Source organism: Macaca nemestrina, chromosome 13 (assembly GCF_043159975.1).
Source record: "Macaca nemestrina isolate mMacNem1 chromosome 13, mMacNem.hap1, whole genome shotgun sequence".
Classification (NCBI taxonomy): Eukaryota; Metazoa; Chordata; class Mammalia; order Primates; family Cercopithecidae; genus Macaca; species Macaca nemestrina.
The window spans coordinates 1533222-1548201 of NC_092137.1; the positions used below are offsets into that span (position 1 = coordinate 1533222).

Genomic DNA, 14980 nt, shown 5'->3' on the forward strand with positions numbered 1-14980 from the left:
CAACAGAGTGACTGTGACCTGGGGACACACAGCCTCCTGAGGTCCCAAGAAGGTGCAGGTGCACCTGAGCAGCCGGGTTGCAATTTGCTTTCATACATTTCAGGGTGACGGAATCTCAGGTGAAATCAGAAGTCAGTGCATGGAGGGTGTGCACTGGTTCAGCCTGGAAAGGTGGGCATCTCCAAGTGGGGGCTTACAAGTCATAGGTGGGTTTTGGGGATTCTTTAGCTGGCAGTTGGTTGAAAGAGCTAAGCTTTGTCTCAAGTTCAGTGTGAAGTAACACTGAAGTTAAGATGAGGGCATCTGCATCCACCATGTCATGCTGTACCAGAGTCAGGCTGGAAAGTCAACCATATCACATGGATTAATAAGAAAAAAAAGAATCTGTTCAAGGGGATTTTATGGTTTATAGGGCACAACTCCCCAGGCCCTTTAGAAAGGAATTTGGTAAAGAGGAAAAAAATAGTCAGAGCTCAGTCATCAGGGAACAGGAAGGTAAAGCCCTTCTGGTCCCAGTGCTAACCCTACCAGGCGCCACCATAACAGGCAGGGGCTTTGGGCCCTTGAGTAAGAAGGTCAGGACTTGAGAGGGCTTAGAGCTCCAGCCAGGACTCCTGTAGGGCAGGGTCCAGTAGCCTCCTGACCAGCCTGTGGGTCTTCCTGGTGTTAAGGCTCAGCCCATGAAAACCAAGGAGCCCTCAGGCAAGCCACACCCCAGCTGACCCTCACCAGCCCTACCCAGAGACTCAGACCATCATCAAAACAGGACAGAATTGGTTTTGAAAGCACTGGTTTATAACCACGGGCTCTTCTTAAAGACCACAACATCATCTCTCACTGCCTGTTCCTCTCTGTCACTCTGAAGTCCCTGTCTCTCTCCGTGTCCTGTCAGGCCCCTGTCTGGCTCCCATCACTGTATGTGTGAACCCGTATTTCACTCCTTTCGCTCCTTGGCCAAGGCCTTGTGAGTTCAGCATTAAGGGGTCTGAATGGCTGGATCTCACCCATCCCTGGGAAGAGAAAATTAGCTCAGAGGAGTCAGCTACATGAGGTTTGCGGAATTTATCAGTCCCAGGGAGACGTGAGTTTGGGGCTGCAGTCCTGCAGTCCCACACGTGCATCCTTGCCTGGGGCAGCTGTTTAAAGGCATTGGGCCCTGCCCTGCTGCCTCACCTATCGTCTTCATGTTCCTGGAATTTGTGATACAAAGAACAAAGCATGGCCAATCAATCAGTAGCTTATGGTATTTAATTTAGATTTTGGGCAAACAACTCAGAAACTGCCACTTTTTTTTAAAGGTCCATTTATAACTGCAGCTTTTTGGAGTGTATATTCAGGGCAATTTAAATCTGTGTACCCAGGTTGCAGCTCTCAAGCTTAGCTCAAAGAAAGTCTCCACATGTATTAATTTAGCCTCAGCTTCTTGCTTTAGGTTGACATCCCTATGGCAACAGCCACCGGACCCTGCCTGGAGCGCAGCATGCCCTTTATATGTTTTATGCTAAACGCAAGGGTGCATGAATAATTTGTAAACCAAAAATAAAATTCTAAGGCCCCCCAGCCATCTGAATGGACTTCCTTCTCAGCCAGGGATTTCTTAAAATTTAACCTGAAAGACTGGTTCAGGCCATGACGGGAAATAACGGTTGGGTGTGCCTCATGATGCCTCTCCGGCATGAATATCAACATATTCTTTAAGTCTGAAAAGAAATATTTTACAACCTATTCTTTCTGTAAAGCCTACTACCTTAAAGCTTCCTCTGCAAATAAGAACTGTGGTCTCCACAATCCTTTATCTTAACCCAGACATTCCTTTCCATTGATCCCAGGTCTTTACATACACTCAATCAATTGTCAATCAGAAAATTTTTCGGCCGGGCGCGGTGGCTCAAGCCTGTAATCCCAGCACTTTGGGAGGCCGAGACGGGCGGATCACGAGGTCAGGAGATCGAGACCATCCTGGCTAACACCGTGAAACCCCGTCTCTACTAAAAAATACAAAAAACTAGCCGGGCGAGGTGGCGGGCACCTGTAGTCCCAGCTACTCGGGAGGCTGAGGCAGGAGAATGGCGTAAACCTGGGAGGCGGAGCTTGCAGTGAGCTGAGATCCGGCCACTGCACTCCAACCTGGGCGACAGAGCGAGACTCCGTCTCAAAAAAAAAAAAAAAAAAAAAAAAAAAAAAAGAAAATTTTTCAATCTACCTCTAAGCTGGAAGTCCCTACTTGTAGTTGTCCCACCTTTCTGAACCAAAACAATGTATTTCTTAAATGTATTTGATTGAAGTCTCATGTCTTCCTAAAATGTATAAAATCAAGCTGTGCCCTAACCACCTTGGGAACATGTTCCCAGGACCTCCTGAGGGTGATGTCACAGGCCGTGGCCACTCATATTTGAGAATAAATCTCTTCAAATATTTTACAGAGTTTGACTCTTTTCATTAACAAATTGTTGTGCAGTTGAACAGAAATCAGCTTAAACTAATACTTGTGCATCTAACTTTCTTACTTGGTGCATTTCTAACAAATTATTTTCTTTAAAAATAATCTTGTTACAGCCTAATGGGTTCTTCTTGCCTGATGCACAAAAAAGCCAATACAATGAGACAGCATGTGTTACAGCAGAGAAAGAGTTTAATTATTGCAAGGCAGCTGAGCGAGAGGAGACAGGAGGTACTTCTCAAATCTTCCTTATGAAGAATTCAAAGGCTAGGATTTTATAGGATAGTCTTCCAGCAAAGGGCTAGACAATGGGAAATGCTGACTGGCTGGGTTGGGGATGAAATGATGGGATGTCCAAACTGTCTTTGTGCACTGCATCGCTTCCTGGTTGGCGTCACTGGTCTGGGCAGCATCAGTTGTTCCACTAAAATATAAGGTCTGAAAAAATATCTCAGACACCAGTCTTAGTCTTTACAATAGTGATGTTATCTACGGAGGCAATTAGGGAAGTTACAAGTCTTGTGAACACCAGCTACATGACACTTAAGCAGTAAACAAGTTAAGAAACAATAACTAGTTATGATTGACCTATGCAGAGCTTTTAGCAGAATTCAGGTTCCTGCCATAATTCTAAACTTGTGGCCCTTCATTAGCTATACAAAGGCAGTTTTGGTCCTCGAACAAGAACGGGGTAGCTTTGGGAAGGGGCTGTTATCATCCTTGCTTTAAGGTTAAACTAGAAGCTAAATTCCTGTGTTCTGAACTGGGCCTGTGTCCAGCCATGAACAAGGCCATCAGCTTGTGAGGTTAGAAGCAAGGTGGGGTCACTTACGCTACTTTTCTCGCCTTCATAAGTTTCACAAAGGCAGTTTCAATCTCTCTTGTATATTAAGTGCCATCCAGATGCCAGGGACTGTACTGGGTAGTGTTTATGCATGATTGCATTAATCACCACCAAGCCCCGGGACACAGTGTAATTATCCTCGGTTTGTTCATCGTGAACCTGGGGATGAGTGTAAATATCTTGCTTCGGGTAAAAGAATTATTAAACATAGAATCAAAGTTAAGCTTAAGTCATCTAAGATTCACAGCCTGCCCAGACTCTGGTCTTGTCAATATTTGGAAATGATTATTTCTAAAATAATGAATTATAAGCCTTTTGGAGGGGATAACAACTTATAATGTCTGTTTAAAAATTTAATGTTTTTAAATTAAAATTTTATAAACAACAACAACAAAAGAAGTGTGCCCATTTAGGAAATGGGATGACCTCAGTCTCCTGGCCTTGCTGTCACCCCCCAGTGCCTTCTACATTTCAGACATTGCATTGCCCTCCCCACAATGCCTATTAGGATAATTACGGTTTTTAATATGTGGCGATTCCTCAGAAAACGGTCAGGGGAGCAGACTCTGCAGAGGGAGAAGGTGGTTCTTCCTGGAAGGCGGAACTTGGATATAACCACATTAGTTCCTGCTGGGCTTTGGCTGAATTAATTTCAAGCCTTTGAAAGAGGAGGGAAAGTGTTACAGTGTGAATGGAGGTCTGGAAGGAGGTTGCCCTGCAACACAGCTGGCCCCAATACACGTGCAAATGTGTTCTCTGCCTCTTAGAAAAGCTACCAGATTGCCCATTTATTTATGATTATCCATTGTAGTGATCTGTGTGGTGCTTCTTGCAGGAGTTTGGCAATTTATAAATCACAGATTTTTCCAGCAAGGACAGCCAGATGCTGTTTCTGCACATATGCCTAGAAATATAAGCATGCTGTCATTTGCTGGCACTGATGACTTGAGTGAAGGCTAAGGTTTTGGCTCAGAGAAACATGATGAATGTTGGTGATGGAAAGGGAACAGTGATTGTAACAACTGTATTTTATTGAATGAGAAAATAGAAGTATAAATGCCAACATGCTTCCAAAAAAGATACATGAAGTTTTTTTAGCTGTCATTATTGGAAAAGAAAAAGAAAAAGAAAGAAAAGCCAATCGGGCTCTAATGACTAGCCTTACGAAAGCAAATGATATTTTGAGTGAATAGGGACATGATTGACTTGAATTGGTGCCTGATTTTCATGTTTTTGTTCATTATTTGTAAGACAAAATTATCAGAAAATGTCTTCCCAATTCCTTAATATGTTTATTACTACTTTTACTCTCAATATCAAGTTTGGAATGGGTAAAATTCTATACTATCTCCTCACAAAATTGACCTTGTTCGGCCAGTAAGTGTAAGAGCTCTTTATCTTTGTCAGAACTTGGAAATTTCCAAATAAAATATTTACACAAGCAGAAGAAAGCAGCCCCACCGTTCTCTTAATTTCCTTGCTTTCCCTCTGTCTGCCTGACTCTGGAGCTACAGTAAATTGCAAGGAGTACGCTTTGTGAAAACAGCTTTCCAAAGAGCCAGGGATTCATCTTTAAAATATGTCTCTGTAGGCACAGGAAAGAGGCAAGAGTGATAGATTCAGAGTTGTTTGCAGAAGTCAGATGTTTTTTAGCCTTCTGGCAAGATAATAATACTGAGGGTATAAATAGCATTTATGAAGATATGATTCCATTATTTGCTGAAGGGGAAAAGGTGGTTTAAAAACCTGAATCAAAGAAACACCAAGGAAAGCATCCCAGGAGGCAAATCACGGGGTACCCTGTCACGATGACAGGGAACACTGCCAAGGAAGGTAGATCTTTGAATCTAACCCGATGAATCTGAACGGGTGGAAGAAAGAGGGCACTTGACACAACAACTTCCAAACAAGATTGGAGGCGCACGGGGTGTGAATGGAGCCCTCTGTGCTCATCCGCCGACTCGGCCACATCCAGCCGGGCTCAACAGCCTGGATTTGTTTCTCTCTCACCAGCTGTTTCTGCCATTCTGGGGAAAAGCACCTGCCTCATTTACTGTTGAAGCCTTCATCCCACTGCTCTGAAGTGTCTCTGACATGGTTGTTCTAGGAACACCAGCTCCCATGGTGGAATGCTCGCCCCACCCTCTCTGCCAGCCCACGAGGCGCTTTCCTCCTCACTGACCTGCCCTCTGACATGCCCTCACCCTTCCTGGACACCTGCAGCCCCTCCTGAGGGAAAGTCCTGTCCTCAGTCTTTCCCTCCTGTCTCATGATGGACAGCTGTCCTCACCCCACAGACATGATTCGGTGTCTCCCAGTCGACTGGGAGGTCCCTGGCCCTGCAGAGGAGTACCGGCAGAGTCCCCTCTCTGACAGTCCCTGCACAGCCCCACAGGGCAACCATCACTTTCTAATTCACCACACTCGTGCCTCGGTTCCTGCCTTCTTCTGGAACCTCATCCACCCACACCATGCCCAGCTGTAAAAATCATTCATTCCCCCAGGGTACAATGAAAATGACAAGTTACAACCAAAGCCGTCTTCTGTTCAATCCTCCTGGCACCTTTAGCTTCCCGACTGTGTTTGGGGTGCCAGCCTCTCCTCTCCTCCCCTCTCCTCCTTTCAACTGGGATGCCAGCCCCTCTGCCCCCTGAGCTCCTTTGGTCTGGGATGCGGGCCCCTTTGCCCCCTGAGCTCCTGTGCTGGGATGCAGGCCCCTCTGCCTCCTGAGCTTCTTTGGACTGGGATGTGGGCCCCTCTGCCCCCTGAGCTTCTTTGGACTGGGATGCAGGCCCCTCTGCCCGCTGAGCTCCTGGGCTGGGATGTGGACCCTTTTGCCTCCTGAGCTCCTTTGGACTGGGCTGCAGGCCCCTCTGCCCCCTGAGCTCCTTTGGACTGGGATGCAGGCCCCTCTGCCCGCTGAGCTCCTGGGCATGGTGAGGCTGGGCCTGTGCAGGCCTCCTCCTAGCAACCCCTCCTAGTCAGGGTTGAGCACACAGTCCAGCAACCCTGCGAGTGTAAACTCAGTAGGTCAGGGTGGAGCCTGAGATTCTGCCTGTCCAACAGACTCCTAGGAAATGCTGTCTCTGCAGGACCACTCCCCATAAAGCTTATGAGTTTATTCTTGGGCGTTTTGTAATACGGCGACCTCGTAGTGTCAAGGTTCTGAAATCTTCCATGAGTGAAACATCAGGTCCCATTGGGCTAAGAATCAGATTCTACTTCAGGTGCCAATCTTGCAACACATTGGCCTTGTCACCTTGCACGGGTTATTTAAATCTCTGTTTTCTCATTTGAAAAATGAGGACTGTGTCACCTACATTTTGTTTTATTTTACCTTAGCTTTGAGGCTAAAGATGCCTTATTCATTTGACAAAGATGGTTTGATGAAAATGGCAATGTCTGTTGAGCATTGATGCTGTACCAGAAACCTTACCCTTCTCATCAGCCACCTCATTCAGTCACCACAGCAGTTCTGGGGGCGCAGTGGGGTCCTGCCTCACAAAGACGTCACCTCCGAGCTGCACAGTTGCCCAGCGTGCTCCTGTGCTGCGTCTGGCTCACAACCACCCAGTGCTCCTGTGCTGCGTCTGGCTCACAACCACCCAGTGCTCCTGTGCTGCGTCTGGCTCACAACCACCCAGTGCTCCTGTGCTGCGTCTGGCTCATGACCACCCAAAAATCCACATGGTGCCTTTTCAGAAAATTTCCAGCCATATACAAAACCCCTGGGAGCTTGAAACTGGCTGTGGCGGGAGCACATACACTTCAGCAGTGAGAGAGGCTGCACATCAGGCCCCCTCCACCCCCGGGACAGCCAGGTCGCCTGCACACCACCTCCGCCCACAGAATCAGTGGGGAGAAGGAGCACGACCTGAGCTCCAGAGTGTGTTCACATGTGAGGGCTCCAGCCTCATGGTGTAAACGTAAGGAAGTGCCTGGGGCCCTGGCTTGGGCTCTCTGCAGCACTGCAAGTGTGGCATTGAGTGCCGGGGTGTGACTGTTCCTCGTTATTGTTGCGTTTCATCCTATACTTCTTGGGCTTTTTCTAAGGCAAACTACAAAGCATTCTCACTTATTCCAGGTATTCATTCATGCATTGAACAACCATCTCTTTCAAGTCTTGCTTTGAGAGCCAAGTCCCCATAACCACCTCCTTGAATTCATGGGTCCGTCAGTGGCAGAGGAGTGGCCTGCGGTGAATGGCAGCCTGTCTTTGGATTGCTGTGGCCCAGTGGAAATGGTTTTCTTCAGTGCTGATTGACTTCACCTTTGCCCCCTTTCCCATAGGGCCATTAGGTAACGATTGGGAAAACTAAGAACCCAGGATGGCTGCTCATCGGAGGGCCAGTCATCTCACAGGCACTTTGTGACAAATGTCCAACAGTTTGTGCACTGAGACGGATAAATGGACCGTGCAGTGAGGAGGCGTGATTTCCACTGGAGGAGATTGATTGAGGACATGGGGTAATATTAGCATTTATATGTTGATTGAAAGTGTCACTCTGGTGATAGATGGGGCATGCCTGCGCATAAAGAGGTAAAGAAAAAGCATTTTCTCCAATGATGGGTGACCTCGTCGTTCACATTTTGACAAGCACAGGATAGAGCCTCATGGCGTCCTAAAAGTTTTACCTAATTAAGGAAAAATTCAGGGTGTTAAAGCACTCAACTGTTGAAAACTGTGCCAAGATGTGGGTCATATTTAAAATCATTGTTTCAGCCACCATTAAATATTAAAAGACTTTATAAAAATCTAGGGCGTTAGGACAGATACATTGCAGAGGAAAATGACGGGGCTGTAGGAGTTGGGTGTGGGGGAAGTGGAAGAACGCCGGGCTGGAGCTCAGGGACTGGGTGTTCCGTGGCAGAGCCGGCTGCCCGAGTTCCCCGAGCCTCTGCTTTCTCATCTGTAAAGTGGATACGTTTCCACCTGAAGGATGTCACACATTGCGAATGTGATGGGCTGGGGTGACACGTGAGAAGAGAATACTTTGGGACTTTACAGCAGATTAAAATCTTATTTTTTTCAGGGTTGGCAAATATCTCTGGGTAGACGTTTCACAGGCAACGGGGTCTAAGAGCCGGGCGGAAGTTCTTCCTGTGTCACACAACATCATTTGACTTCAGGCTTCTGTGGCCTCGATTTCTTCATGTCCTCTACGAGGACACAAGCCCCCCTTGCTATTGATCCCTGTAACCAAGGGTAACGGTTTTGAAACAACTTCTGTGACCCTCCTCACTTTGCCTTTAAGCTTCCCTGAATCCCAGCCTCTCTGGATAGCCCTGTCATTTCTTATGGCACCTATGTCCCAGCTTGCAATCGCCTACAGAGTCCCAGATAAACTTTGGGAGAGCCTGTCTCTGTCATTGTATGAGGCTGACACTCCCTCACCCAACGTATCAGACTGTTCGTTCCACACTGTTTCCAGCACAGAGAGCCAGCAGACACCCCCTCCTCTGCAGGCGGAAACGCGTCAGCCCGTGACCTACGCAGGAACACGGGTGAGGAGCACAGGGAGGGCTCCATACAGGGCGTCTCAGGCTTAGAAACTCAACACAGGTATTTTATTCAAACAAAATATCAAAATGTGATTTTGATCAGCTCTAGTTACAAATCTATAATTCTTTTTTTTTTTTTTTTTTTTTTGAGACGGAGTCTCGCTCTGTCGCCCAGGCTGGAGTGCAGTGGCCGGATCTCAGCTCACTGCAAGCTCCGCCTCCCGGGTTCGGGCCATTCTCCTGCCTCAGCCTCCCGAGTAGCTGGGACTACAGGCGCCGCCACCTCGCCCGGCTAGTTTTTTGTATTTTTTAGTAGAGACGGGGTTTCACCGTGTTAGCCAGGATGGTCTCGATCTCCTGACCTCGTGATCCGCCCGTCTCGGCCTCCCAAAGTGCTGGGATTACAGGCGTGAGCCACCGCGCCCGGCCACAAATCTATAATTCAAGATGGCCTTGCTGGTGATACTTGGTTAGAAAATTAACCAGACCACAGATATCATGGAATTGAAGATGTTCAGTGAAATGCCCACAGGATGCCTGTTTATTCAGTGTCTGGATCACGACAGAATGGACTGAGTATTGTTTCAGAAGCTTTAATTTCATTCCTGGCTTTCAATACTACTCATTGAGTTTTAGTGTGGAATTTAGTGGCATGACTGATTTCACTGCTAGCTAGTACTTTTTTCTTTTCTTTTCTTTTCTTTTGAGACAGACTTTCACTCTTGTTGCCCAGGCTGGAGTGCGGTGGTACAATCTCGGCTCACTGTAACCTCCACCTCCCGGGTTCAAGTGATTCTTGTGCCTCAGCCTCCTGAGTAGCTGTGATTACAGGCACCAGGCACCTGCCACCATGGCTGGCTAATGTTTTTGTTTTTTTTTTTGGTAGGGACAGCGTTTCACCATGTTGGCCAGGCTGGTGTCAAACTCCTGACCTCAAGTGATCCATCCACCTCGGCCTCCCAAAGTGCTGGGATTACGGGCGTGATCCACCATTCCACCATGCCTGGCCACTGCTAGTACTTTCAAAGATTATGGAGTGTAACTTCAACTTATGATACCAAAAATTATTGATGTTGTTTTGAATGCCTGCATTATTACTGGTAGCTGTTTGGCTTCTTATTTCTGTGCATTGTGCTATTACTGGATACATCTTGGGAACTTGTAAAGCAATTTTCAATTTGTATGTATAAAACCAAAACCCTGGCCGGGCGCGGTGGCTCACGCCTGTAATCCCAGCACTTTAGGAGGCCGAGACCATCCTGGCTAACACGGTGAAACCCCATCTCTACTAAAAATACAAAAAAAAAATTAGCCAGGCATGGTGGCAGGCGCCTGTAGTCCCAGCTACTCAGGAGGCTGAGGCGGGAGAATGGAGTGAACCCGGGAGGCGGAGCTTGCAGTGAGCCCACATTGTGCCACTGTACTCCAGCCTGGGCAACAGAGATTCTGTCTCGAAAAAAATAAAATAAACCCAAAACCCTGAAGCATGAGTGATATGGTCATTATGGCTCTTTTTCTCCAAAAGTCCCTTCAAAAGTTCAGTAATTACTATTTGGAAACACATACATACATTAAATTACAATATGCGCTAAGTTTGCAAGAACCTTGTGTTTCTTCTAGAAAGCTACTTGGTTTTTTTCCTCTAACAGGGATAAGTTAAAATGAATAAAAGATTTTAAGTTCAGTCTCACGCTTTGGGTATGACTGGTGAATCCAGCTTGAGTTAAAGTTTAACACAAGGGCTAGGCAGGCCCTGGGTTCCACTCACGACCAGAGTGAGGGATGCTGGTTTCCAAGTGTAATGACCCTTTATGAAACTACCTAAAGACTATGAAGCTGTGGCAGGAGAGTATTCCTCAACATCTTGAACATTTTGCTCATCACAACTTGAAATGATCAAAATAATTAGTGTTGTAGCTGTCAGTGTTAAGATTCCTTCACATGCAAAGGAAGGAACTTAATTCAAATTGGAATGAAGGAAAGGCGAAGTCTTCGGTTGCTGTCAGTAGGAGGTTGGGGGCAGCTCCCAGCGTGTTGGTACCCAGTGTCCCCCAGTGTTCTTTGTGTGTCCCTGCGTGGGGTGTTCCTCTGTGCTGAATTCCTCTTCCCACAGGCCGGCTCGCTGGCCCTCCACTTGGCGATAGTGGTGTTAGAACAAGCTTCAGGTATTCACTTCTCACAGCCGGTCACACCAAAGTAGGCATCTTGGCCTCCCTCTCCCTGTCGTCTATACCAAGCTGCCCCTGGGCTCTGCCTGGTCCCCCTGGGTCCTATACCTGTCGCAAGAGAGGAGCGGTTTCTAAAAGAAAGGCATGCAGAGAGGACCAGCAAGAGGCCGAGGGGACTTCATGCTGTCAGGGAAGTTCGAAGTCATTTTTGAGATGTCACGTCATTGAGTTATAAAGAAAAGCAGTTCAGAAAAGCTGAGATGGATATTACTAGGGAGGGAGGGCTTTACCCGGTGATGTGTGACCTCCACCCCTGCCTGGGGCCCCATTCTCCACCCGCTCATTCTGCCATGGAATGAAAATGACCGAGATCCTGCCTTTTGAGAGCTTAAGGGAGCACCTCTGTGGGACTGACGGACCTTAGTTTGTGTTGCTGTTCTTGAAAATGATTTCTCTTTCTTTCTGGTGTCATCTAGGCAGTTTAGAATATGCTAGAATTTTGGTGAGATTTAGCAAATAGGATGTCAATCAATTAGCAGTCACCTTAAAAGAAATTTTGTTGTTCTTCATCTTATTGAATTTTGTTATGTGAACAAAGAAGAGAGACAACATTAGAAGAATGCACTTAGACCTTCTTTTCTACCGATGGAATGGGGTGGCGGGACGGCGAGATTCATATTTTACCATCAAAAACAGGAAGATGATTTTTTCCCCAGTAACTGAATAACTTCTAAAAACAGTTTCTTTAACTTCTGTGTCAGCTTTGGGGTTCAGCGTGGACTTTTCTGTTTAGTTGACACGAGGACATTATGTGGGGCAGTTTGTGGAGAGAGGAGGAAGCTTTTCTGGGTCATTTTTGCTTTTACATGACATTTGGTGTGTTTAACGTGCAGAGGTGAGGATCCAGCAGTTTGTTTTAGGTTTTTTATTGGGTATGGGGCGGGGAAACGGGCATAACCGTCTCTCTGGGAAACTCTCCCTGGGGCACCCTTGCTTGCTTTCCCGAAGCCATGGGGACAGGGTGGGTGAACAAGGCCCCTCCTCGCTCCCCGCCATGCTGTGCCCACCGCCTATTCCGCACCACACAGCAGGCGCTGTTCCTCCCAAGCGCGGCCTTGGCATGAAGCCCACATGCACCCATACGGAAGGCACGCAGGCCTGGGACACAATGGCTAGTTCCGCCAACTCACACAGCACAGGGGTCTGCCGCGACGGGATCCACATCACAAAATCACCAGAGGCGCTGGGCAGGTGGGGAAGACTGAGTCCTGGCCCGGATTACCAGGTGTGACTTAATCAAGACCCATCACTGATCAATGAGGATGCAAAATAAAGGAAGTGAGTATTAGCTCCCGTTAGGTGCAAGAAAACAAGTAAGTTACAATCTCAGCGTTGTAATAAAAAATACCGTATATTCATGTTTGTAACCAATTTGGATCATATTACTCTGCCTTTTACTTTAAACCATATGTATTTCCTGTGTATTGTTACTCTCTTGGAGGGACTTTCTTGGAGTTCACAAGGTCCAAACTTTGTTAAATATTTTTGTAACGTGTTCTTCCAACAATTATAATAAACACTTGATCTGATGTTCTCCTCCAGGAACTCGAGTTCCAGGACCTGACGGCTGTCCTGCACTGCATCCACTCCTTCATAGCAGCCAAGGTGGCCTCCGTGGACCCCGGCTTCATGGACAGTCAGAGTCTTGCCACCAAATACATGTACAGCAGCTAAAGGTTGTTTCTGTTGAGTGCTGAAAAATTAAATTATTTTCGTAAGAAATGATTCTTTCCTGCATAATATTGCAACTTTGTGTTGTTTTATAATGAGCCTATAGTTGTGATACCAATAAAACATGTCACTAGTTTCCAAAGATGGGTCCTCCTTGTTAAATCTGACATGGGGGATGCCTGGTCCCCTCTTCCCACGAGTCTCCCCTCAACGAGGAGCCCCAGCATCCCCCACACAAGTCTGTGGCTCAAACTCCAGTCCACCTGATGCAGTTCACACCCCTAGCCCGTGTCCCAGCAGCATGAGAACCGTGTGGGCATTGCACACACCACTTCCCAAGTTGGCAAAACCCAGATTTATTTTCATAAAACATGTCATCACAAATTCTGAGCAGGTACCACGTTTCTCCTCAGGAAGGAAAGGGCCTTCTTTGCAGTGGGGCTGTCGCTTCCCTTCTCCTCCAGTGGGGATCAGAGTGACAGGATTATTTGAGAAACAGGCATTGGTCAAAATATGTGGGGAAAGGAAATCAACTTTAATTCCTTAATATTATAATCTTATTACATATCAATCTTCATGCTTATAAATGTATCATACATTGAATAGCATATATAAATGGGAATTTTAATTGTTTCCCTAATTCATCAAATATAGCATGCAGTTTAGTTTCCGTGTTTCTCATTTGTTTATGACTTCTAAGTAGGGATACTTTGTATTTTTGTTATTAATGGCAATTGACTAGAGTTACTTGAATTTTTTTTTTAGAGATAGGACTCTAGGTGGAAAAATAAGGATTAGGCACTTGCTTGTCAGCCTTCAAATAAAGGACGAACATAAAACCATCAATCTACAAAGTATAGGAAAGTAAGAAAATAAACAGATGCCTGCTTCTGCAGTTCTGTTGAAAAGAAAATGTGGGCCAGGTGTGGTGGCTCATGCATGTAATCCTAGCACTTTGGGAAGTTGAAGTGGGTAGATCACTTGAGGTCAGGAGTTCAAGACTAGCCTGGCCAATATGGCAAAACCCTGTCTGTACTAAGAATACAAATATTAACTGGGCATGGTGGCAGACGCCTGTAATCCCAGCTACTCAGGAGGCTGAGGCAGAAGAATCGCTTGTACCTGAGGGGTGGATATTGCACTGAGCCGAGACTGCGTCACTGCACTCCAGCCTGGGCAACAGAACAAGACTCCGTCTCACAAAAAAAAAAAAAAAGAGAGAGAGAGAGAGTACAGATGCTAAAGAAAGATTCCATATTTCCATTTCATGAGGTGATGAAGATCTCAGCAAAAATCCACAGCTCCCCACATTACACCCACCCCTTGTCTGTCTGACAGTAGGAAGAGGGAAATATTTTAATATACCAAATATTTACAACCAATAGTTTTATGTGCTTGAAAGTATATTCTTTTTAGAAGATGTACATCTCTATATAATAAATATTGCGTGTACTATGGACATTTTGATGGCTTCTGTGGAAGACTCCAGCAAGGAGCAGAGTATTTCAAATGAATTTAAAGTAATATTCTGCCCCGTGAATGTGATTCATGGGGCATCAGACAGTATTTTTCGGTCTCAGTGTTCATTCTCTGGCTTTAACTCAAACTTCCTGTTAATATTAATAGCAATAGGAGTCAGAATTTTACAAAATATATAAAACCCAAAAAGGTAAAGGTAGAAATTTTCCTTTCACCAGTTTCCCTTCCATGTGGATATTTTGATCTGCAAAATGAACAGATGCTCATTTTCTTCCCTTTCGCCAAAAAGCCTAAACCCACCCAAAAATAGAACGTGTTCTTCTGCACCAAGGAGGGAAGAAGCTGGGAAGATTTTTGTTTTTGTAAAAAATAATTCTAAAAATTAACCTTTACTATATAATAATGAAAAAACTAAGATTTTCCCAGGAAGATTTGATACTAAAGTTTATTTTTATATTTGTATAGATATACAATTCTTTCGCAAAAATGCACTATTTTTTAAAATTTAAAAACAGTAAAAGTATTTTTTTTTGTAAAAATGAGACAAATGACCCCATTCCCACAGGCCTTCCTCTTCACATCAACTGGACCCCTGTGGGTGGCCACGTACAAGGCTGTAGAGATGCCCAGGCTGGGCAGTGAGGCCACAGGCCGGGCACCAGCCTCCTTCATCCTGGCAGTGTGTCAGGGCAGCAGCCCGTCACGATGGCACCTGGTCCATGGGGCAGACAGTCCTTCATCATTGATGGCACCTGGCCCATGGGGGCGGTGGCCCCTCATGATTGACGGCACCTGGCCCATGGGGGAGGTGGCCCC

At 46.1% G+C, this 14980-nt stretch overlaps 1 protein-coding gene across 6 annotated transcripts in view; it reads left to right on the top strand.

Moving 5' to 3' along the window:
• LOC105497556 (syntrophin gamma 2) overlaps window positions 1-14980 on the top strand; it is a 564393-nt gene that overhangs the window by 379077 nt on the left and 170336 nt on the right. For 3 of the 6 annotated variants that reach the window (XM_011768717.3, XM_011768712.3, XM_011768713.3), the window contains one exon: window positions 12557-14092. The exons of 1 other annotated variant lie outside the window; for it this stretch is intronic. In XM_011768717.3, the coding sequence (XP_011767019.2) occupies window positions 12557-12688 (132 nt within the window). In that variant the 3' untranslated portion in view covers window positions 12689-14092. Of the gene's footprint in view, window positions 1-7574; window positions 8903-12556; window positions 14093-14980 lie in introns of those variants that run through there. 2 more of the 6 variants (XM_011768711.2, XM_011768716.3) reach the window with 2 other exon arrangements.